The sequence below is a fragment of the Bufo gargarizans genome, chromosome 3 (assembly GCF_014858855.1).
Source record: "Bufo gargarizans isolate SCDJY-AF-19 chromosome 3, ASM1485885v1, whole genome shotgun sequence".
NCBI lineage: Eukaryota > Metazoa > Chordata > Amphibia > Anura > Bufonidae > Bufo > Bufo gargarizans.
Genome location: NC_058082.1, coordinates 263926981 through 263950974, shown reverse-complemented (window position 1 = coordinate 263950974; position 23994 = coordinate 263926981). Strand labels below are relative to the sequence as shown.

The following is a 23994-nucleotide window of genomic DNA, read 5'->3' as shown; positions in this document are numbered from 1 at the left end:
TCGTAGGGACTTGCTGCCTCCATCTCCACTGCATACTGTCACGGTGTGTCCGGGTCCTCTACCTCGTCTTCTTCATCGCCCTGTAGCTACTCTGGCTGCTCCTGCTCTTCCTCTCCTGTCATCTGTGTAGAAAAACCACCCATTTTGCTACACATTGCTTGTGCTCCAATTTCCTCCTCCAGTTCAGCCCCCACAGGGCTCATGTGGCCGCGAGATCTAGGCACCACGTCTCCAGTCCCCTGACCAGCCATATTTACCAGCATCTGTTCCAGGATATGAAGCAGTGGAATGACATTGTTCATCCCGTATACTTGGTGACTGACAAATAATGCGACCTCCTTAAAAAGCCTGAGTAAACAGCAGGTGTCACGCATGAGCTGCCACTGGCTGACATAGAAGTTACACAGGGGAGTACTCATTTCTGCTTGGATCATCAAGGAATCGTTTATGGCCTTTCTCTGTTCGTATAGTCGGTCCAACATATGGAGGGTGGGATTCCAATGGGTGGAAACGTTGCATATCAGTCTATGTTGGGGGATGCCGTTCTGCCGCTGCAACTCAAGGAGGGTGTGCTTTGCAGTGTACGAGTAGCTTAAGTCTATGCAAAGTTTCCTGGCCATTTTTAGGATTTCTTGCAGATGGGTGGAACACTTCAGGAACCGCTTGACAACCAGATTGAACACGTGTGCCATGCAGGGCGCATTGCTCAGCCCTCCTTGATGCAGTACCGACACCATGCTCTTCCCGTTGTTGGTCACCATGGTTCCAATTTTGAGTTGTCATGGAGAAAGCCAGGATTCAATTTCTTGCTGAAGGACATGGAGCAGTTCCTCCCCTGTGTGACTCCGTTCGCCCAGGCAAACGAGGTGCACAACAGCATGACACCGCCATGCCCTGCACATGTGGTATGCTGGAGAGGCACTGTGAATTGTCCCTGCAGTGGAGGCTGAGTACACGGTGGAGGATGAGGAGGCAGAGGTGGACATTGTCGCAGGACTAATGACATGAGAACGTTGAGACAGAAGCGGCATCACTTGGTCAAGGTGCTGGTGTGGCTGTGCAGGAACCACATTCACCCAGTGGACCGTAAAGGACATGTATTGTCCCTGACCGTAGTTACAGCTCCACATGTCGGTGCTGCCGTGCACTTTGGCAGACACCGACAGGCTCAAAGACTGTCCCACCTTCTGTTCTACATACGTGTGTAGAGCTGGTACTGCCTTTTTGGCAAAGAAATGACGGCTTGGGACTCTCCACCTCGGCTCGGCACAAGCCATCAGTTCTCTGAAAGGTGCAGAGTCCACCACTTGGAAAGGGAAGGACTGCAGCACCAGCAATTTGGCTAGGAGCACATTGAGCTTCTGTCGTTGGATGAGTGTACGCATCCTGTTGTCTCTTGGCAATCGCTTCAGTGATCGATTGCTGATGGAATGACTGACGAGGAGTAAGAGGAGAAGCAGGAGCATCAGGACCAGCAGATGATGTGAACGACAGACAGCTCCCTTCAGCTGAGGTGGTGGAGCCTTTACTGCCTAAAATCGGGTGTGTTCAACTGGGTGATGCAGTGGTTGCTGCAGCAGGCTGGACCACCATATCAGAGCCACGTTTCTCCCAGGCCACTTTATGGTAACGCTGCATAAGTTGGCACAGGGCCGTGGTGCCAACATTGGCACCCTGGCCACACTACACCTTCTGCCCAGATTCTACAAATGGCAATGTTCACCTCCTCCTCCGGCTTAACAAAAAAACTGCAAACCCCCAAGTAGGTGATTTTACCCCCAACAGTCCGCACTGACTGACTTCTACTGCCGCTGCTTCTGTGAACCCCTGCACCACTACTTTCCGGGCAGGTAGGCTCCTTCAAAGCTGTTGGTCTACCCTGGGCACGTTTGGCTCCCAAACTCCTACTGCTGCCACCCTGTTGACTCCCGGCCACAATAGCTACTTGCTGGCTCTGCCACTGCCTCACAGGCAAGCTGCCACCCTCTTCTCCCAATGATGATGAAGCACTCAATTCACCCGGCTCCCAAGTGCGATCAGCTACATTATTATCATCGAGTACTGTCTGCACGTCACTGATGTCCTCCTCAATGGTCTCTGGGTCAGGAGCCTGACCGCTCGCAACAGCAGCTCAAATGCCACTCTCCTTATCACTACTTGCCCACCTACTGGAGGAAGCGGCAGATGTCTCCTCCAGATCTTGGCTGGCCAGTAGCTGCTGACTGTCCTCTAGTAGCTCGTCCTCGCTGTATAGTGGATCTGAGCCCACAGCATATAATACTTTTCTGGCTGAGGGAACAGAAAAGGACAGAGGCAGGTTGAGGACAGGTGAGGGCACAGGGCTTGCTCCTGGGCCATGCCTACTAAGGGTTGTGTCTGACGAACCTACCGACTCTTGGCTGGGGGTATCTGATGTCACTTGGGACGAAGTGGATGACCGAGTCAACCATTCAAGAACCGCTGGGTTGCTGGTCAGGACACGACCGCTAGATGACACTGGGAGCTCAGGCCTCTCGCTGCGATTCCTGCTGCCATACCCCCTTACTCTGCTGCGACCTGTGCCTGCGCCAGAAACATTTAGGCCTCTGACACTCCCCTGTGCAGGGCCTGGCACGTCTCTGTCTGACAGAAAGGAAATTAAAACACCCCAAAAAAGTCTGTAATTTTCTCACTTCACCACACAACGGCTAATAAGCCCTTTTTTCCACTAAAAGGCATCAGAACATAAACTGCACAGCTGAACGGCAAATAATATATTTTTTTTGCCACTAATACACGCCAAAAAGGGCTTTACAACATATAAATGTTGAACTATTGAAGTTATAGGTTTTACATCTCCAGTTGTGAATATTCATTAACTTCTGGATTTCCACTCCCACCTGCTGCTGATTCATATGGAAAAAACTGTCAATCAAAGGCAAGTGGGCGGGGAGAGCCATGAGATCATGAATATAGCAACTCATTGGCAAGCGCTGGAGCTGTTAGTGAGGGCAGTATGTGACTGGTGACAGATTCCCTTTAAAGGGATTCTCTGAGGCCAAGAGCATGTTTTCTTATGTGCGGACAGGGTGCAGGGGTTAATAAAAACTGACTTGTCATTGGGGCTCTAGTTTTGCACCAAGTTCCCTTCTCCTCCACTTCTAGGCCCTGCTAGACAGTAAATGCCATCAACACGCCGGCCAAACAATGGCATATGACATATGTAGACAGGGAATGTGACTGAGGCCAATGAATGGACTGCTGCAGGTATGTGCCTGCAGATAAAGCATCACACTTGCGGGTTAGTGAGGACTGGAAGGGAGCTCAGCTCTAGAAAAAAAAGGACCAGTGGCAGGTGAGTCTTTTTTTAACTCTGCATCCTGCCTCTACATGTGAAAAGGTTGGGTTAATGTGTGTAAAGGACAATAAAGATATTTACTGTCCGGCTGTATACATGTACAGTCGTGGCCAAAAGGTTTAAGGGCCATGGACCCAAAATGTCAACGTTTTGGTCCCCGAGCCACTTAGTTATCACTTTTGCCTTATGGCACGGTGCTCCATCGTGCTGGAAAATGCATTGTTCTTCACCAAACTGTTGTTGGATTGTTGGAAGAAGTTGCTGTTGGAGGGTGTTTTGGTACCATTCTTTATTCATGGCTGTGTTTTGGGGCAAAATTGTGAGTGAGCCCACTCCCTTGGATGAGAAGCAACCCCACACATGAATGGTCTCAGGATGCTTTACTGTTGGCATGACACAGGACTTATGGTAGCGCTCACCTTTTCTTCTCCGCACAAGCCTTTTTCCTGATGCCCCAAACAATCGGAAAGAGGCTTCATTGGAGAATATGACTTTTCCCCAATCCTCAGCAGTCCATTCACCATATTTTCTGCAGAAGATTAATCTGTCCCTGATGTTTTTTTTGGAGAGAAGTGGCTTCTTTGCTGCCCTTCTTGACACCAGGCCATCTTCCAAAAGTATTCGCCTCACTGTGCGTGCAGATGAGCTCACACCTGCCTGCTGCCATTCCTGAGCAAGCTCTGCACTGGTGGCACTCCGATTCCACAGCTGAATCCTCTTTAGGAGACGATCCTGGCGCTTGCTGGACTTTCTTGGACGCCCTGAAGCCTTCTTAACAAGAATTGAACCTCTTTCCTTGAAGTTCTTGATGATCCTATAAATTGTTGATTGAGTTGCAATCTTAGTAGCCACAATATCCTTGCCTGTGAAGCCATTTTTATGCAACGCAATGATTGCTGCATGTGTTTCTTTGCAGGTCACCATGGTTAACAATGTAAGAACAATGATTTTAAGCATCACCCTCCTTTTAACAAGTCAAGTCTGCCATTTTAACCTAATCAGCCTGACATAATGATCTTCAGCCTTGTGCTCGTCAACATTCTCACCTGAGTTAACAAGACGATTACTGAAATGATCTCAGCAGGTCCTTTAATGACAGCAATGAAATGCAGTGGAAAGTTTTTTTGGGGATTAAGTTAATTTTCATGGCAAAGAAGGACTAGGCAATTCATCTGATCACTCTTCATAACATTCTGGAGTATATGCAAAATGCTATTATAAAAACTCCAGCAGCAACTTTTTCAATTTCCAATATTTATGTAATTCTCAAAACTTTTGGCCACGACTGTAGAATGAAAACATTGATTGTACAGTAGAAAAAAATAATAAAAGGGTTTTATAAAATCAATCTGTTTGCTCTACATGAAATAAGTTCTCTTTGGTTAGAAAGCATTGCAAATTACCTTGTTCAAAGTTGAGGCGTAATTTTAGAACCTTACTTAAAAGCAAGCACTTTATTTACACATGAAATACTGCTCTTTTCCATACTTCCCCCAAAAGCCTAATTACTTAGTTTAAATGTGTACAAACACAAGCATTATCTTTCATAATGCATGCACTACTTCTGCTTGTTTGTTGATAGAGAAGCTAACAGATGGGTATTTTAGTAGAACAGCGACTGATGGAAAAGATTATACAGCTATGCCATCCCAGATATCTCTATGCATGATATGGAAAAGCTGAAAGCAAAGAACAGACTGACAGGCTGAGCTCCAGGAAGCAGCAGTGAAACAGGACACACTAGACGCAAATAAAGCAGAGTTATTATCAGTGTAGAAGAGTATAACGTCAGCTGTTAAGTCCTGCTTCCTGGAAGGAAACTATAATACAAATGGTCTAGGTTACTACCAGATTAATGACTGAAAAGTGATTGTAGGTTTCTGTTAACTGAAGACTGTTTAAGTTTATTCATACATTGGGGTGGACCGTATTAAAGAAAAAGGGGCACTGAGCAAAGAGGAAAGTGGGGCGATCTGTAGCACACGCGGTGTTGCAATTTTGACACATCGGTGACAGTGGAACCGTGAGAATAAGTGGCTGCTACTCTATATTGAGATCTGTTGTCCACTCATTATAGATATTCTTGGAGAACCTGGAATAAATTTTATATGTCATACAGCAAATCTTTTCAATTATGAAACTGCACATCATTGTAATTGCCAAAATAAAATAAAAATAAATTAATGTATGGAAAGTGAGTGTGTACTTGTAATACACTTTATTAGGAATCATGTTGATTTTTTATTACAAAACCGTATGCAGAGTCTCCCTTTAGCAAGCCTTTAAGTGAGTATTCAGTATTCTACTGAACACTGAAGATGCAGGCTAACTGTATGATGCATAGACAAGCTTATCAGCCTTTCTCTGGTCTCCCTGCAGACATATACATTCTTCCCTACAGACACTATATGTCCTGACGGCACAGATCGTTGTGAGCAGTGCTCACCTTTACCTTGCCAGCACTGGGAAGAAAGGGACAGGAGTAGGGCTGCAGCAATCAGCAATGATAGTAACTATTCTGAAACATAGTACACTTATGGTCCCTTTACATGGGATGACTATCTAGCAGATAGTCAGGAAGGAAGCGTTAATTCCCAACAATCTGCTGATTGCTAGTTACATGCACAGATCTCCTAAAGCTTCTCCAGAGTATTGGGAGGAGCGATCGCCAGTGACATTGCTCTTCCCCATACTGTGTCGTCGTTTCCCCGCAGCAGATCGTGTTTACACAAGTTTTTTGTGCTGTTCAAAAGATAGTTACAGCAGTGCATTTACACCGCAAGATCATCGTTAACGAGCATTACTAGTAACGCTGGTTAGCAATTATCTCTTCAATTGTCGGCCCATATAAAGGGCCCTTTATTGTCTGTGCTGATCACTGCATCTTTATCTTTCTAGTGTGTCCCTTGTTACAGCTGGGAGGATAGTGAGAGGAGTGGGGCTGCAGTCATCAACTCGGACAGTACATAGTGTGAAAGGAGAGATGGCACTATTCATTACTATGGGAGTTTCAAAAACAGCTGAGCAAGTCTCTCTATTCACAGAGGCTGTAGAGTGGAGAGGGGGACAGGAGTCCCCATTCTGTGGATATGTGTGGGTCTCAGAGGTGGGACCTTCATCTATGAAACAGTTATAGTATATTTTGTGGATGTGTCAACATGGGAATACCCATGTATGGTTTTGTAAATTCTGTACACTACACCAATTTAGCCTGCCATTACTAGCAGTGAAGTGGAAATAGAAAAAAATAAGAAATATGAGAATGTTTCTGTTACATAGCTGCCCTCTGAACAGTGCACTCTAATTCATTCATTACTATACTAAGGTTTGTACATGTAAGTTGCTCTGTGCCACTGCTTATGCTGACATTACAGCGATATAGAATTCTAATCTCCCTCTGCCAAGATAGACATTGACTAGTTTGCAAGTCCTCAAATATTTTACATTGAAAAAAGGCCCGTGCTCTACAGATGTATATAAAAGTTAATGGAGTTCACATTCCATCTTTAACAACCCCAAAGCTTAGGGCATATAATGATTGCCTGCTATGTGTTACAGCTCCCTTATGAGTAGAAAGCCCTGCGTGATTTCTTCCACATCTTTGTAGAGCTGCAGTTGCTGAGCAATATCTAATCTTGTTAAGGATAGATTCAAGGAGTTGTAATATACATGGACATTGCAGAGTCATTTGGGGAGGAAGCCTAATTAGAATGCTAAGATTAGCACATCTAATTAGATTACTGTTCATTTATACTTCATAGTAAATATTAAGTCAATGTACTGTATTCGAAGTTGTGCTCCAGATAGTAAACTGTAAATGTCCTGTATATGCCAGCTGCTCACTATGTACCGTAAAGTTTTCTTAATGTGCTCTTTGTGCTTTCCAAGACCCATCATTGTTTTGCCTATTTCTTATAGTTGCCAAAGTTTATTGATAATATTAATCATTTTCCTTGATCTGCATCTGTCATTAGTTATGACTCATTTCAGGGACAGGACTCATCTCAGGTTAATTTACATATGTATCAAATCGTTTTTTTTTACATAATTAAAGCACACAGAGCTATGGGGACTGGGTATTGCGGATGTGCTAGCGGCCATCTAGCAACCCATGTCCTCAGCTCTATACACAAAATCCCGGTGACAGGTTCCCTTTAAGTACTTTTCCCGCTGCCCGAGCTGTACTCGGGCAAAACAGTTAGGTGGTTAAAGGGGTTTTAGAACCTGTAGATAATGATGAACTATAATCAGGATAAATCATCAATATCATATAGGTGGGGGTCCGACACCAGTCTCCCGCGCCAATCAGCGGATACCAGCGGCCACCAGGGCTGCTTCTGGCTCTGTCTACTGTGTACTGAAGCTCAGCTCCCTTTCTTTTCTTTTCAAGTCATTTTTATTGGGTTTTCATATTCAAAACATATACGAAGTAATACTATATCATATAGTATAAGTACAGAAAATAGTGAGTACATATATTAATATCAATGTTTTTATCACAAATTTGCATTGTTTTAATAATATCAACATAATATTTTTGTTTAATGTTATAAACATTATGTTTCAAATAAACTTTATATATATAATTAAAGTGCACTATGCACAACAAGTTTTAACAGAAAGTAAACTGGCATAAATTTCTCCTTTTATTAACTCTCATCTAACCAATTCTCGGTTGACCAATCCTTGATATTTATAATACATAGTCTATTAGAACTGAGCTGAAGTACGCCAACACAACCTCTACACAGTGGACTGAGATCTATACATTTGGCTGTGCTAACTGTTTTTTGTTCTTGAGGCGGGCGGGTGCCAAAAACCGCTGATTGGTGGGTGTTTCAGATGTTGTTATGATTCTATCCCTGCCTATTAAAGCAAAATGACTGCTGACAAGTGATCTGGACAGACCAAGTAGTGACGCCTACTATTAGGTTTAATCGCCAATGCGAAAACTGCTGGATTTTAGGTTATAGTAAATAATATAACAGAATGTCACAGCATGAAACTTAACTTGATCAACGGAATAAATAACAAATTAGTCAAGTATAGCAGTGAAAATTCTGAAGAAGCTGCCTTTCCTCAAGTAGACATAGTAACTACTGTAGCTAACATCTTCACCTTTTATTGTCCCTTCATGCTTTGGATGGTTTGAGTGGTTTTATTTGTAACTTGCGTGAGTGTATGACAGAAGCAGTGTACAAGCTGCTCTACATGAATTCCAGAATGATTGTGGTCTATATTACACAGCAGTCACTTACTTGCATCGTGTGGTCCATGTACACGGGACAGTCATAAATTCCAGTACCATCCTCCTTGGGTTTTATATTCCCAAGACGTATAGGTGTTATTATGACATATGGTAATGGGTGTATTGTGTTCCTATAGCAGAACGAAGAAGACATAGCAAAGAGCTTTACTTAGAATTTATTTTCCCATGACACTTTTATTAAAATCCAGTCATCTTGTTAATGTTATGCTGCAGTTCAACTGTATAGACATGCAATTTCACAGGTAATAACATTTCTGCTTGTGAAAATAAAATCATAAAAACAAAGTCTGAGAGTAAATGTTATAGACACTATGAAATAAATGCTGGTGACATTAAACGATACTTGATATAAAGTCTGATATATACATACCATATGGTATTTATGCATAGTTATAAAGTGATGTCTACTATATTGCTTTACATTTTTCATGAGTGAAAGCAGGCAGAAATGGGTCACTGTGCAGGGGTAGTAGGTGGACCCTATTACTCTGGTACTTGACTTGCGCAAAGCAAAGTGGTAATCTTAGGCACCAAGGAGTTTTGGGGGCCAGTAGCTGCCATGCATTGGTTTGTTGCTTTAGTCTATGCCTTTTAACCATGGTTAAGAAGCACTCTTCAGAAGGATCAACTATATTAAACCAGGCAAATAATCTGATGGGATCGATCCTACTGATCAAAATGATATCTGTCTTGTGAAAACTGGGAGTGGCATTCCAGAGAAAAAATACTTTAATTATTTATGCAAATGAGGGCTAAAGTGCACCAAGGTGCCCACCCTAGCCCCTCAGTGCACCTCAACTCCGCAGCTTTCCAGTGCTGGCCAATTTTCATAAGTCAGGTGTTATTATAATCAGCAGTATCTGCATTTAATAAGGTTGATCCTGCTGACAGGTGGTCTTTAAGGCTAGTCACAAATGCTCCTGCTCTTTCGCTGGTCCCTGTTGACAAAACAAAGCAGCCACTTCTATAATTTTCCTATGATTTCCTTCTTTGTGATTAACAGTGGTACTGCACTGTTTAGAGAAGCAAGCCTATAAGGTTTGAGGCTTATATTATGTAATGTATCATCATTTTGGCCTATCACATGGTTTTCCAAGCCAGAAACGTCTCAATAAGCATTGGGCCTCCATACTCTAATGTCCCCAGTGCAACTGTAGAGGAAGTATATGCAACAGGTCCAATTCCTTTCCAAGTCATATGGGCATTTCTAAAAGACTTCATCCAAAACCTTAAAGTAATAATAAAATGGGTGGGGCTTCATGGTGGGATACCGACAGCCTGCCAGATTTGGTATAACTTATGCCAGAAACTAATGTACGTTTCAGCTCCAGTCTATGCCAGCCCTTAGCAGGGGTAGATAGGATAGTTGGTAAATATACGATTACTAAGCATCTAACAAAAGAAGCACCCCACCATTCAAGAGAACAGAGCTCCTAAAGTCCCCTGCATGAATAGAGTGCTGGTGCACATGAGTGACCACACCTTCGTTCACTGCTTTGGGACAGCCAAATATAGTTCTCATCTATCTCGGGCAGTCCCATATAAGTAAACCAGTGGCGGTCAAACATGCACACTACTGCACATGTGTGACCTCCAGTGATCATAAATGTGAAAATCCCTTTAAGGTGGCCATACACTAATTTAGCCAACAGCTACTTCTCCCAACTCTCCATACATATGCACGCTCAGCTTATGGGGACAGTGGAATAAGATTCTGGTAGTAGCATATCTCCTGTGAAAACAAAGGATCAGGCATGGTGCAATCAATTGTGTGCAGTCATTAGATGTTTGCCAAGTTGGGTTCAGCCGATGTTCATTTAATGTGTATGGCCTCCTTAAGACTTTCACTCTATTCATCCTGACATATAAATAATCCACATTTATAGCAGCTTATTATAGAACAATGAAATAACCTGCCATTCAGTACCTTGATTCTTTCAGGAGATTATTTTTGAAATCCCAGGCTGCACCCTGTAAAACAAGTCCCTTGAGGCAGAGCGCATAAAACTCAGTGTCAGGTTTACATTCTGGAGATTCTACAATGTGACACAGGAGATCAACCTGCAGGCAAACAAATAAATTCAGGAACTTTATAATACCAATTACAATTCGGTTACTATTTTGGCTAAATTTATCAAATTGCATTACTTGATCAGCCAGATTCAGTTTTTGACCTAATCAAATTTGATTAGGTTTCATTAGTCTTAATCTGAAATAAACATGCATGCCAAAGCCGGCCATACACATTTGATGTGTAGCAAGTCAACCAAACCCAATTTCGGTGGGTTCAGCAGAGCATTTAGTTTGTATAGAGGCCTCCCGACTCTTCCCCAACAGCAGATGTTCTAGAAAGATAAGAATGTTGGATTTCAACTGCAAGATAATTTTGGCCTAAATATATAATCCAGTGAAAAACATGTTTGGCAGCAGATTTCTCTCCTCTACCAGTTCAATACATACCCATGCTCACCTAAGCTGAGCATGCCTGCAGGGATCATGAGATATAGCTGTCTGCCAAACAAACACTAAGCCAACAACTGTCACATGTATGACAAACTAAAAGGCTTTTGTTAGCAAATTTGTACCTATGAAACTGGCTGACCTGTTACATGTGCACTTGGCGGCTGAAGGCATTTTTGTTGGTCTTATGTTCATACGTGCCCACGCTGCTGAGAAAAATAAAGTTTTAACATAATGGCCACCTAGGTCCAATACGGGTATTGCCGTTTTTCCCAGAGGCTTTGCTCTCTCTGCAACTGCCGTGCCCTCTGCACTTTGTTTGACACGGACAGGCAGTGTAAACATTATAACGCCTGGCCATGACTTCTCCTATGGTCAATTAAAGTGGAGAGGATGTGGCCATTGCAGAGAGATCAGAGCCTCTAGGTGTAACCATTACTCCTATAGGTTCATTTGCATATATTAAAACTTCACTTTGGGCACATATGAACATGGGACCAATACAGATGCCTTCAGTTGCCAAACCAACATGCAACAGCTCAGCTAATTTCATAGGTAGAAATCTGCTGACAGATGCCCTTTAAGGCCAATTTTATAACAAGCCAAATAACTTATCAGTTTGATATTTAGAAGTATGGAAGCCAGAGGAGACCCACATAAACATGGGGAGAATATACAGTCCATGCAAATGTTGCCCTAGGTATATTCAAACTCAGGATCTCATTGTTGCAAGACAACAGTACTGACTACTGAGACCCTTATGCTACCATTTGTATGAGCCTTGGGAAAGGCAGCCAATAAGGACCAGTTGTTGTAATACCAAAGCATGTATAGTGCCAAAACTACCTGAGCCAGATGAGTAGAAAAGTTGAAGGTGTATATCATCAGCATCATTTCAATAACTATTACGTGATACTGATATATTTTCTGAACAGGTTCTGTCTAATAGCAGAATATACCTTAGGGATTTTTCTGGTTTTGGATTCTGGGAGAGTCTCCATTTATAGGGAAACTGTCAGGCTCACTGAGCTCATAGTTTTATTAGGTACTGGCTGTAAAATTCTATTAATGTACGCTTTAACCGTTTCACGCCTGATGACGTACAGTCGTGGCTAAAAGTTTTAAGAATGACCCAAATATTACTTTTCACAGTGTGCAGCTAAACTGCTTTTAGATCTTTGTTTCAGTTGTTTCTGTGATGTAGTAAAATATAATTACGCGCACTTCATACATTTCAAAGGCTTTTATCGACAATTACAAGACATTTATGCAAAGAGTCAGTATTTGCAGTGTTGACCCTTCTTTTTCAGGACCTCTGCAATTCGACTGGGCATACTCTCAATCAACTTCTGGGCCAATTCCTGACTGATAGCAACCCATTCTTTCATAATCACTTCTTGGAGTTTGTCAGAATTTGTGGGTTTTTGTTTGTCCACCCGCCTCTTGAGGATTGACCACAAGTTCTCAATGGGATTAAGATCTGGGGAGTTTCCAGGCCATGGACCCAAAATGTCAACGTTTTGGTCCCCGAGCTACTTAGTTATCACTTTTGCCTTATGGCACGGTGCTCCATCGTGCTGGAAAATGCATTGTTCTTCACCAAACTGTTGTTGGATTGTTGGAAGAAGTTGCTGTTGGAGGGTGTTTTGGTACCATTCTTTATTCATGGCTGTATTTTGGGGCAAAATTGTGAGTGAGCCCACTCCCTTGGATGAGAAGCAATGAATGGTCACAGGATGCTTTACTGTTGGCATGACACAGGACTGATGGTAGTGCTCACCTTTTCTTCTCCGGACAAGCCTTTTTCCTGATGCCCCAAACAATCGGAAAGAGGCTTCATTGGAGAATATGACTTTGCCCCAGTCCTCAGCAGTCCATTCACCATATTTTCTGCAGAAGATCAATCTGTCCCTGATGTTTTTTTTGGGAGAGAAGTGGCTTCTTTGCTGCCCTTCTTGACAACAGGCCATCTTCCAAAAGTCTTCGCCTTACTGTGCATGCAGATGCGCTCACACCTGCCTGCTGCCATTCCTGAGCAAGCTCTGCACTGGTGGCACTCCGATACCGCAGCTGAATCCTCTTTAGGAGACGATCCTGGCGCTTGCTGGACTTTCTTGGACGCCCTGAAGCCTTCTTAACAAGAATTGAACCTCTTTCATTGAAGTTCTTGATGATCCTATAAATTGTTGATTGAGGTGCAATCTTAGAAGCCACAATATCCTTGCCTGTGAAGCCATTTTTATGTAACGCAATGATGGCTGCACGCGATTCTTTGGAGGTCACCAAGGTTAACAATGGAAGAACAATGATTTCAAGCATCACCCTCCTTTTAACAGGTCAAGTCTGCCATTTTAACCCAATCAGCCTGACATAATGATCTCCAGCCTTGTGCTCGTCAACATTCTCACCTGAGTTAACAAGATGATCACTGAAATGATCTCAGCAGGTCCTTTAATGACAGCAATGAAATGCAAGTGGAAAGTTTTTTTGGGGATTAGGTTAATTTTCATGGCAAAGAAGGACTATGCAATTCATCTGATCACTCTTCATAACATTCTGGAGTATATGCAAATTGCTATTATAAAAACTTAAGCAGCAACCTTTCCAATTTCCAATATTTATGTAATTCTCAAAACTTTTGGCCACGTCTGTACATGTATGTCATCAGGCCGGTCTTTAAACATGAATCCCGCTCACATGCGCAGCAGGCGCCATAGCCGCCGGGTTTCTATTTTAAATAGCAGAGACCTGCGGCACATGTACAGTCAGGTCCATAAATATTGGGACATCAACACAATTATAACATTTTTGGCTCTATACACCACCACAATCAATTTGAAATGAAATGAACAAGATGTGCTTTAACTGCAGACTATCAGCTTTAATTTGAGGGTATTTACATCCAAATTAGGTAAACTGTGTATTTATTACAACAGTTTGCATATATGCCTCCCACTTGTTAAGGGACCAAAAGTAATGGGAAAGAATAATATTCATAAATCAAACTTTCACTTTTTAATACTTGGTTGCAAATCCTTTGCAGTCAATTACAGCCTGAAGTCTGGAACGCATAGACATCACGAGACTCTGGGTTTCATCCCTGGTGATGCTCTACCCGGCCTCTACTGCAACTGTCTTCAGTTCCTGCTTGTTCTTGGCGCATTTTCCCTTAAGTTTTGTCTTCAGCAAGTGAAATGCATGCTTAATCGGATTCAGGTCAGGTGATTGACTTTGCCATTGCATAACATTCCACTTCTTTCCCTTAAAAAACTTTTTGGTTCCTTTTGCAGTATTCTTTGGGTCATTGTCCATCTGCACTGTGAAGCGCCATCCAATGAATTCTGAAGCATTTGGCTGAATATGAGCAGATAATATTGCCCGAAACACTTCAGAATTCATCCTGCTGCTTTTGTCAGCAGTCACATCATCAATAAATACAAGAGAACCAGTTCCATTGGCAGCCATACATGCCCACGCCATGACACTACCACCACCATGCTTCACTGATGAGGTGGTATGCTTAGGATCATGAGCAGTTCCTTTCCTTCTCCATACTCTTCTCTTCCCATCTCTCTGGTACAAGTTGATCTTGGTCTCATCTGTCCATAGGATGTTGTTCCAGAACTGTGAAGGCTTTTTTAGATGTCATTCCTGGCCTTCCTGTTTTTGAGGCTCACTAATGGTTTACATCCTACAATATTAAGGGCATTCAGCAAATGGCATAATGGGGGGAAGCCAATTAGCCATTTGTTGTCACTTCAACTACCCAATATTTTGTTTTATAAAAAGTGAACAAAAAGTCGCACATACTTTGAATTGGCATCATTGAAAAGAACAGCCCTGTACAGATAACTACAAAAAAAGTTATAGGGGTCAGAATATGTTTATGAAATGTATTTTTTTTCCCTCAAAGGTTTTAATTATTTTTCAGTAAGAAAAACGCAAGAAAAATTATACAAGTGTGGTATCGTTGGAACCGTACTGACCTGAAGAATGAAGATAACAGGTCAATTTTACCGCATAGTGCACAGTGTAATAAAGAAAAAAAAGAAAACTTTATCAGAATAGACAAATCGCCAGGATCGGATGGCATACACCCTCATATCCTAAGGGAATTAAGTAATGTCATAGGCAGACCCTTATTTCTGATATTTGCGGACTCTATACTGACAGGGAATGTCCCACAGGATTGGCGCATGGCAAATGTGGTGCCAATATTCAAAAAGGGTCCAAAAACAGAGCCTGGAAACTATAGGCCGATAAGTTTAACATCTGTTGTGGGTAAACTGTTTGAAGGTTTTCTGAGAGATGCTATCTTAGAGCATCTCAACGGAAATAAGCAAATAACGCCATATCAGCATGGCTTTGTGAGGGATCGGTCATGCCAAACTAATTTAATCAGTTTCTATGAGGAGGTAAGTTCTAGACTTGACAGCGGTGAATCAATGGATGTCGTGTATCTGGACTTCTCCAAAGCATTTGACACTGTACCACATAAAAGGTTAGTATATAAAATGAGAATGCTCGGACTGGGAGAAAACATCTGTATGTGGGTAAGTAACTGGCTCAATAATAGAAAACAGAGGGTGGTTATTAACAGTACACACTCAGATTGGGTCACTGTCACTAGTGGGGTACCTCAGGGGTCAGTATTGGGCCCTATTCTCTTCAATATATTTATTAATGATTTTGTAGAAGGCTTGAAGAGTAAGGTATCAATTTTCATAGATGACACTAAACTGTGTAAAGTAATTAACACTGAAGAGAACAGTATACTACTACAGAGGGATCTGGATAGATTGGAGGCTTGGGCAGATAAGTGGCAATGAGGTTTAACACTGACAAATGTAAAGTTATGCACATGGGAAGGAATAATGCAAGTCACCCATACATACTAAATGGTAAAACACTCGGTAACACTGACATGGAAAAGGATCTAGGAATTTTAATAAACAGCAAACTAAGCTGCAAAAAACTGTGTCAGGCAGCTGCTGCCAAGGCCAATAAGATAATGGGTTGCATCAAAAGGGGCATAGATGCCCGTCATAAGAACATAGTCCTACCACTTTACAAATCGCTAGTCAGGCCACACATGGAGTACTGTGTACAGTTCTGGGCTCCTGTAAACAAGGCAGACATAGCAGAGCTGGAGAGGGTCCAGAAGAAGGCAACTAAAGTAATAACTGGAATGGGGCAACTACAGTACTCTGAAAGATTATCAAAACTGTGGTTATTCACTTTAGAAAAAAGATGACTGAGGGGAGATCTAATTAATATGTATAAATATATCAGGGGTCAGTACAGAGATCTATCCCATCATCTATTTATCCCCAGGACTGTGACGAGGGGACATCCTCTGAGTCTGGAGGAAAGAAGGTTTGTACACAAACATAGAAAAGGATTCTTGACGGTAAGAGCAGTGAGACTATGGAACTCTCTGCCTGAGGAGGTGGTGATGGTGAGTACAATAAAGGAATTCAAGAGGGGCCTGGATGTATTTCTGGAGCGTAATAATATTACAGGCTATAGCTACTAGAGAGGGGTATTTGATCCAGGGAGTTAGTCTGATTGCCTGATTGGAGTCGGGAAGGAGTTTTTTATTCCCCTAAAGGGGAGGGGGGGGGATTGGCTTCTACCTCACAGTTTGTTAGTTTTTTGCCTTCATCTGGATCAACTTGCAGGATAACAGGCCTTATGTACTATGTTACTATGTAGAATTGCGTTTTTTCCTAATTTGGATTTTTTTTTCACTTACCGCTACATGGTATGCAACCGTAAATGGTGCCATTAGAAAGTACAACTTGTCCCTCAAAAAATAAGCCCTCATAAGGCTATGTTAAAGGACAAAGTGAAGGCGGGGAGTGAAAAAACGAAAATGAAAAATGGCCCAGGCCTGAAAGGGTTAAGACTGGCAATTTCTATAATCTTTCCACGGTTTCATTTTTCTCCAGGGTATATACATTGGTGTAAAACATGCACACTGAGGCAGAAAATATTGATCTTTGTCTTAAAACCAAAATAATCATTAATACTGTAAAATATATGCTGGTTTGTGTATTTAAAAAGATCCCTATGTGCTTCAGTATCTTGCAATACCATAATTACACGTTGAAAGCTACAAAGCCTTATTTTGGCTGTGGAAATCCTATACCATTTTGTAACAAAGGTCACAACCTCTGCACCTACAGTTGATATAAAAAGTCTACACACGACTGTTAAATTGTCAGGTTTCTGTAATGTAAAATAATGAGACAAAGATAAATCATTTTGGAACTTTTTCCACCTTTAATGTGACCTATAAACTGTACCACTCAATTGAAAAACTGAAATCTTTTAGGTGGAGGAAAGAAAACTAAAAAACCTGCATAAGTGTGCACACGCTCTTTTAACTGGGGATGTAGCTGTGTTCAGAATTAAGCAATCACATTCAAAATCCTGTTAAATAGGAGTCAGCATACACCTGCCACCAAAAGTGCCTCTGATTAACCCCAAATAAAGTTCAGCTGCTCTAGTTGGTCTTTCCTGAAATTTTCTTAGTCACAGCCCACAGCAAAAGCCAATGGTCCACAGAGAGCTTCCAAAACATCAGTGGGATCTCATTGTTAAAAGGTATCAGGCAGGAGAAGAATTTCCAAGGCATTAGATATACCATGGAACACAGTGAAGACAGTCATCATCAAGTGGAGAAAATATGGCACAACAGTGACATTACCAAGAACTGGACGTCCCTCCAAAATTGATGAAAAGACCAGAAGAAATTTGGTCTGGGAGGCTACCAAGAGGCCTACAGCAACATTAAAGGAGCTGCAGGAATATCTGGCAAGTACTGGCTGTGTGGTACATGTGACAACAATCTCCCGTATTCTTCATATGTCTGGGCTATGGGGTAGAGTGGCAAGATGAAAGCCTTTTCTTACGAAGAAAAACATCCAAGCCAGGCTACATTTTGAAAAAACAAATCTGAAGTCTCCCAAAAGCATGTGAGAAAAGGTATTATGGTCTGATGAAACCAAGGTTGAACTTTTTGGCCATAATTCCTAACGATATGTTTGGCGAAAAAACAACACTGCACATCACCAAAAGAACACCATATCCACAGTGAAGCATGGTAGTGGCAGCATCATGCATTGGGACTGTTTTTCTTCAGCTGGAACTGGGGCCTTAGTTAAGCTAGAGAAAATTATGAACAGTTCCAAATACTAGTCAATATTGCCACAAAACCTTCAGGCTTCTGCTAGAAAGCTGAACATGAAGAGGAACTCCATCTTTCCGCATGACAACGAAATCTTCCAAATCAGCAAAAGAATGGCTTCACCAAAAGAAGATTAAAGTTTTGGAATGGCGCAGCCAGAGCCCAGACCTGAATCCGATTGAAAATCTGTGGGGTGATCTGAAGAGGGCTGTGCACAGGAGATGCCCTCGCAATCTGACAGATTTTCAATGTTTTTGCAAAAAAGAGTGAAAAAATCTTGCCAAGTCAAAATGTGCCATTCTGATAGACTCATACCCAAAAAGACTGAGTGCTGTAATAAAATCAAAAGGTCCTTCAACAAAGTATTAGTTTAAGGGTGTGTAGACTTTTTATATCCACTGTATGTTCACCTTTTCAGTAATTTGTGCTACAGTAGCTCCTCTGTGGGAATAAACTTGACAGGCTAGCTTTCACTCTCGATGTGCATCCATGAGTCTTGGGTACCCAAATACTGATGCTGGTTCTGAACAGCCCTCAGGTCCTGCAGTTCTGGAGATGCTTTAATCCAGTTATCTGGCCATTCCCATTTGACCCTTGCAGAGTTGCTAAGGTCCTTACGCTTGCTCATTTTTTCTGCTTCCAACTCATCATCTTAAACAACTAACTGGTATGGGGATAATCAGTGTTATTCACTTCACCTGTCAGTGGATTAACACTAGGGTTACCCATTCAGGTTTTTGGTGCAATTTTTGGAACCAAATCCAGGAACAGATCGTAAACTAAAAACACACATAAAAACATTAAAAACTACATTTAAAAAAACCTGAACATGTGATTACGGTCTTAATATTATGGTTGATTGGGCCTCAACACAATTTCACTAAGTAGGTCAGGTTATTTATCTAAATAAATATTTGACAATATCAAACACAAATATACATTCTACTTTAAGGGTCTACAATATGTATATGTACAATATGAAGGGGCTAAGAAAAAACAACTATGTAGAAGTATGTTGCATCAGAAGCTTACTAAATACTTCACATTGATACACATCACCAAAGGTTATACCTCATGCAATAAATATCCATGATGAAGGGCAAACTCCACTTTCAGTGCCAGAAGCAGGGCTTCTGGGTTGACCAGTCCTCCAAGGTTTATGGAGGTAAGTGCTTCCTTTTCATCATTGGCAAATGGCATTAGTCCTTTCTTCACCCACTGTTTTAGCTGTCCATGCTTTCTGTACAGACCTACATAATATAAAATTGTCAGAAAAGACACAGCAAATACAAACTCTGATGTATCCAGACTAGTAAAAGTTTTTATGTGCTTTAGTTTCAGTTTGGGAAAGATTTATAGACATTTAGAAATTAAATTAGACAGCGAAAAGTAGATGTTACACAATGGACACTGAATGGCGTTGTAGTCTCTACTGCCATTCTTTTCACTTTTTTATTTTCTTTAAGACTACAGTAGTCCAGTTATTTCAGGCAAATTCAAACGGGAGAAATCTATATTTATTGACTACACAGCAGCTTTATTGACTTGTTGGCAAAGAATTTGCCATGTTCAATTAAGTGTTGTGTCCAGCCAAGCTAACAGGTTGGCATTTAGATGGTCCATCTGTTTGTTTAAATTCTTTTCCAAGTCTTTAAAACGACACTAAAAGCTGTCAAGGTGAAAATGTTAGAAAATACTTGAAATACTATTTTTGTGTCCAAGTATAAATATACAAAGTATAGCTTGCACACTTGTTGTAGCATTTTGTGCATTCAGGTCTTCAAAATTTTCTGTATTTCCTAATACACCAGATTTTTGTCCCTAAGGCCCCATTCACACAATAATATTTTTGGTCCACATCCAATCCGCATTTTTTGTGGATCGGATGCGTACCCATTCATTTCAATGGGTCCACAAAAAATGCAAACAGCGTTCCATTTGCTCTCCACATCTGTTCGTTTGTTTTGCAGTCCCGCAAAAAAGATAGCACATGCCCTATTCTTCTCATTTTGCGGACAATAATAGGCATTCTTACAATGGATCAGCAAGAAAAACAGATGCAAGACGGAGGTCACATGGTTGTCATCCATATTTTTTGCAGATCTGCATTTTGCGAACAGCAAAATACATACAGTCGTGTGAATGGACCCTCAACAACAGTACTCACATAGTGTTGGTAGTATACTGGGCACATTGTATGCTCTTTGTCTAACTAATATTGTCTGTGTGTACCCATCCTATTTAACCCCAAGCCAAAATATGTATTTCTGCATTTCAAAACGCTAAACTACACTATGTGACCTATTTTCCTATGACTTACATCCTTGAGATGGACAAGCAATCATATTGTTGAGGTCAACTGCTAAACAGCTGGAATACTAAGAAATGTGGTCATATGTGCTCAGTAGGCATTCTGACAAGCATTTAGGCACAGTGACAAGCAACTGACCTGATAGGTCTAGAGTTGTGATAATTTCCAGTATGGATACGTTGATCATTCATTTTTGCTTTTTTAAACATCACACAGTTAAAATCAATTATACAGAAAATGTTGAGTACCTCACATATGCTTAACTACTGTTTCTAGGTTCTTTTTTCTCAATTTATATACTAAGTTGCTTTCAAAATTCTGTTGGTTACAATTCGTAACAGACAACAGTTTTTGTGTGAAAAACAAATGATCAAATTACCTGATGAATAAACTCTTCGCTCGTTCATCGGGTGATCAGCAGTACATTTACACCGCCAGATAAATAATTGCTAAGGAACACTTGTTAACGATTAGCTTTGCTTTAGGTTGCTATTTTATCATGATTATATGCAAAGATAATATAGAGAAAGTGGTACTATGTGTAGAGACAGTCATGTGCTACCCCACAGATGGATTTAAAACACCAATGGACAAAAGGAGCTAAGGTAAAATGATAAGCCAATAAGGCCAATCACTACTCTTGTAATTCATCTTCCTGACAGTACATACATCATTACCCATATCTCTATAGTAAAACGTGATGAAGAGTACCTGAAACACTGAACAGTAAATTAGTAACTTATGTATGGAATAAGAATGAGCTGCTAAAAAACCTGTGTGGTACATGACTTGCCTTCCAGCCAGGGGACAATGTTATGAGTCATGTGGCAGCTATGTGAGGGAAGCCACAAATTGGGAACCTCTCCTTTCGCTAAAACCTCAGCAGTGTCTCTAAGATTTTCTGGTATTGCTGTCACACCTCCCAGTAAACAATGTGATAGTACAGAAACCGCATTTATAATCTGCTTAAGGTTTGTATTTATCCAATTGCACTCCTGAAACAAAGAAGCAAAATGTGATTTAGTTAATGTATACATTTTAGACAATAGTATATCTTCTAAAGAAAAAGTAACAGAAGAACATATAGAAACAGAGTACATACTAGTTTATATAACACCTGTATTGAATTTGATTGTATATACCTAGCTTAATCATACTACACTATGGAGGGAATTTATCAAGCCTTGCTATCCAGATTTCTGGCATCACTGTCACTGACTTTTTGCATTGTTACTCCTGTTTTGAAAAGTGAGTGGGAAAGTGGCCATGGTTAGCCAAGTTAAAGGGAATCTGTCAGCTTCGAAACACCCCCAAATAAAAGTAAGCAGTGTATAGTACAATGTAATTTCTATTTTCATACTCACTTGCATTCTGATGCTGTACTCACACAAACAGTGTTACTCACTGACAAAACAGTGGTAAAAGGCATTGTGTGGACTCCCAGCTCACGCACATAATGGAGAGGATGCAAAGAGAAGTCCTCTCAATGTATTTTACTGCTGGTTTGTGGGAGCAGAGCATCAGAATACAAGTATGAATATGTATGAAGTAGTGTTGAGTGAGCACGCTCGGCCGAACTGCTGTTCGGCTCGAACATCGCTATGCACATTTGAGTGCTCGTCCGAATACTGCGGGTGCTCAAGTACAATTTAATACAATGAAAGTCAATGGGAGACCCAAGCATCAAACCAGGCACCCCCTGCTCTGAAGAAGAGAAGGTGTCTGGTTCACAAAAAAAGGTTAGAAATTGATGGAAACCCCATCAAAATGGTTTGGAAACAGCATTAAGAGGATGGCTGGATGCGTCTTGGACTCCTATTTTCTACTACATACAATAGAGAACCACATAAAGGCTATATGCCAAAAGCCAGGTATATGCAAGCCATCAATCTATCCATGAGACAGATGACAGGCTTAGTCAGCATACCTTACAATGGCAGCCTTGCGCACTATGAGACATAACAAACTAGCTCTCATCTGACTGAGAGCCAGTAAGCCTCAAAGTTACTTCAGCCCTTAAAGGAAATCTGTAAGCAGACTCATGCTGCCCTAACAGGCAATATGAATTATCATCAGGATCCCTAATTATAATAAAGTTTGTTTTACTATGAAATGCTGTGATGTTTCAGAGAAAACATAGTAGCAGATTTACTAATTTTATACTATGACCGTATGTGCTAGATTTATCACAGGGGTGATGCTGGTTGAGAAATGTGGCTCATCATTAGACTGTCTAGACTAACTTTATATCAAACATTTTAGATTACTCCATTTACTTTTGGCACACAATGGTGAATTTGTCACACCCTTTTTCAGTGACACCATACCCCTTTAGCTACGCCAGGGCCACTTGTCACACGAGGAAGAAAAGGTGTCTAAAATGGTTTATAAATGTGGTGCACGCCATGTATGCCAGGTTTTTTGGCACAAACAGCAACAAATTCTGGCACATTTTCAATAGTAAATCTACTTTAGTGCATATGTCTGCCGGTCAGCTTCCTTCTGGCTTCTCCCCTACTGGCTCAGATGGATTGTCAGGACTTGCATATAGAGAAGACAGTGGAGGACCTTAGGTGTCCTTTGTATCATAAAAGTGTGCTTTATATTTCTAACATTGTCATTAAATGCTGTATTGCTACAATTTCATTGGGGTCTGCAGAACTGCAGAAATATCATATAGAATGCACAAGTTAACCTAATTATATAAATGCAGCATAGTAGGAATATAACCACAGATTCTTTAAGACATTGCTACAGTTCCAAGAACCCAGGATTTCCATATTTTTATTATCTGACACTGTAGGTTAAAAATACAGTATGTCACAGCTGCTGGCATGGAGCACGGCTTGTCAGACAAGCTTATTCATATTCCTGCCTCTGAAAATGAATTTAAAATGATGAATAATAATATTGATTATCTATGTTCAGTTCAGGGAGCTGTCTTAGTTGTCCAGCTGAGCTTTATTTGACAGAAGCAGAATATAAAGAAGAATAACTTTGAACTAGAAAGAGTCACAAGTCTTGGGATTTTATATTAGTTTATACCACCATGTTATACCCAGCACAAAAATCCCTTCAAGTAGTAAAGCAATATGATTTCAATAGTTTTCCATATCTTTCTGACATGCTTGCATCCTAGTCTGAAAGATGTATTATGTTCTTTCCAGAATGTTTCTTGTTAAGGCTACATTCACATGAACGTATTTTTTTTCCGTGTCCGTTCCGTTATGTTTGCGGATTGGATGAGGACCCATTCATTTCAATGGGTCCGCAAAAAATGCGGACAGCCCATCGTGTGCTGTCAGCATCCTTATGTCCGTTCCGTAGCCCCGCAAAAAATACAGAACATGTCCTATTCTTGTCCATTTTGCGGACAAGGATAGGCATTTGCATAATAGATCCGCAAAAAAACGGATGCAACATGG

General features: G+C 41.2%; 1 protein-coding gene across 1 annotated transcript in view; it reads right to left on the bottom strand.

Annotated features, from left to right (window-relative positions):
* LOC122931526 (dynein beta chain, flagellar outer arm-like) overlaps nucleotides 1–23994 on the bottom strand; it is a 466905-nt gene that overhangs the window by 33499 nt on the left and 409412 nt on the right. Inside the window, exons 94-97 of the mRNA XM_044285594.1 lie at nucleotides 21363–21564; nucleotides 19330–19508; nucleotides 10534–10667; nucleotides 8596–8716 (exon numbers count right to left, since the gene is read on the bottom strand). Coding sequence (XP_044141529.1) covers nucleotides 8596–8716; nucleotides 10534–10667; nucleotides 19330–19508; nucleotides 21363–21564 — 636 coding nt within the window. The remainder of the gene's footprint in view (nucleotides 1–8595; nucleotides 8717–10533; nucleotides 10668–19329; nucleotides 19509–21362; nucleotides 21565–23994) is intronic.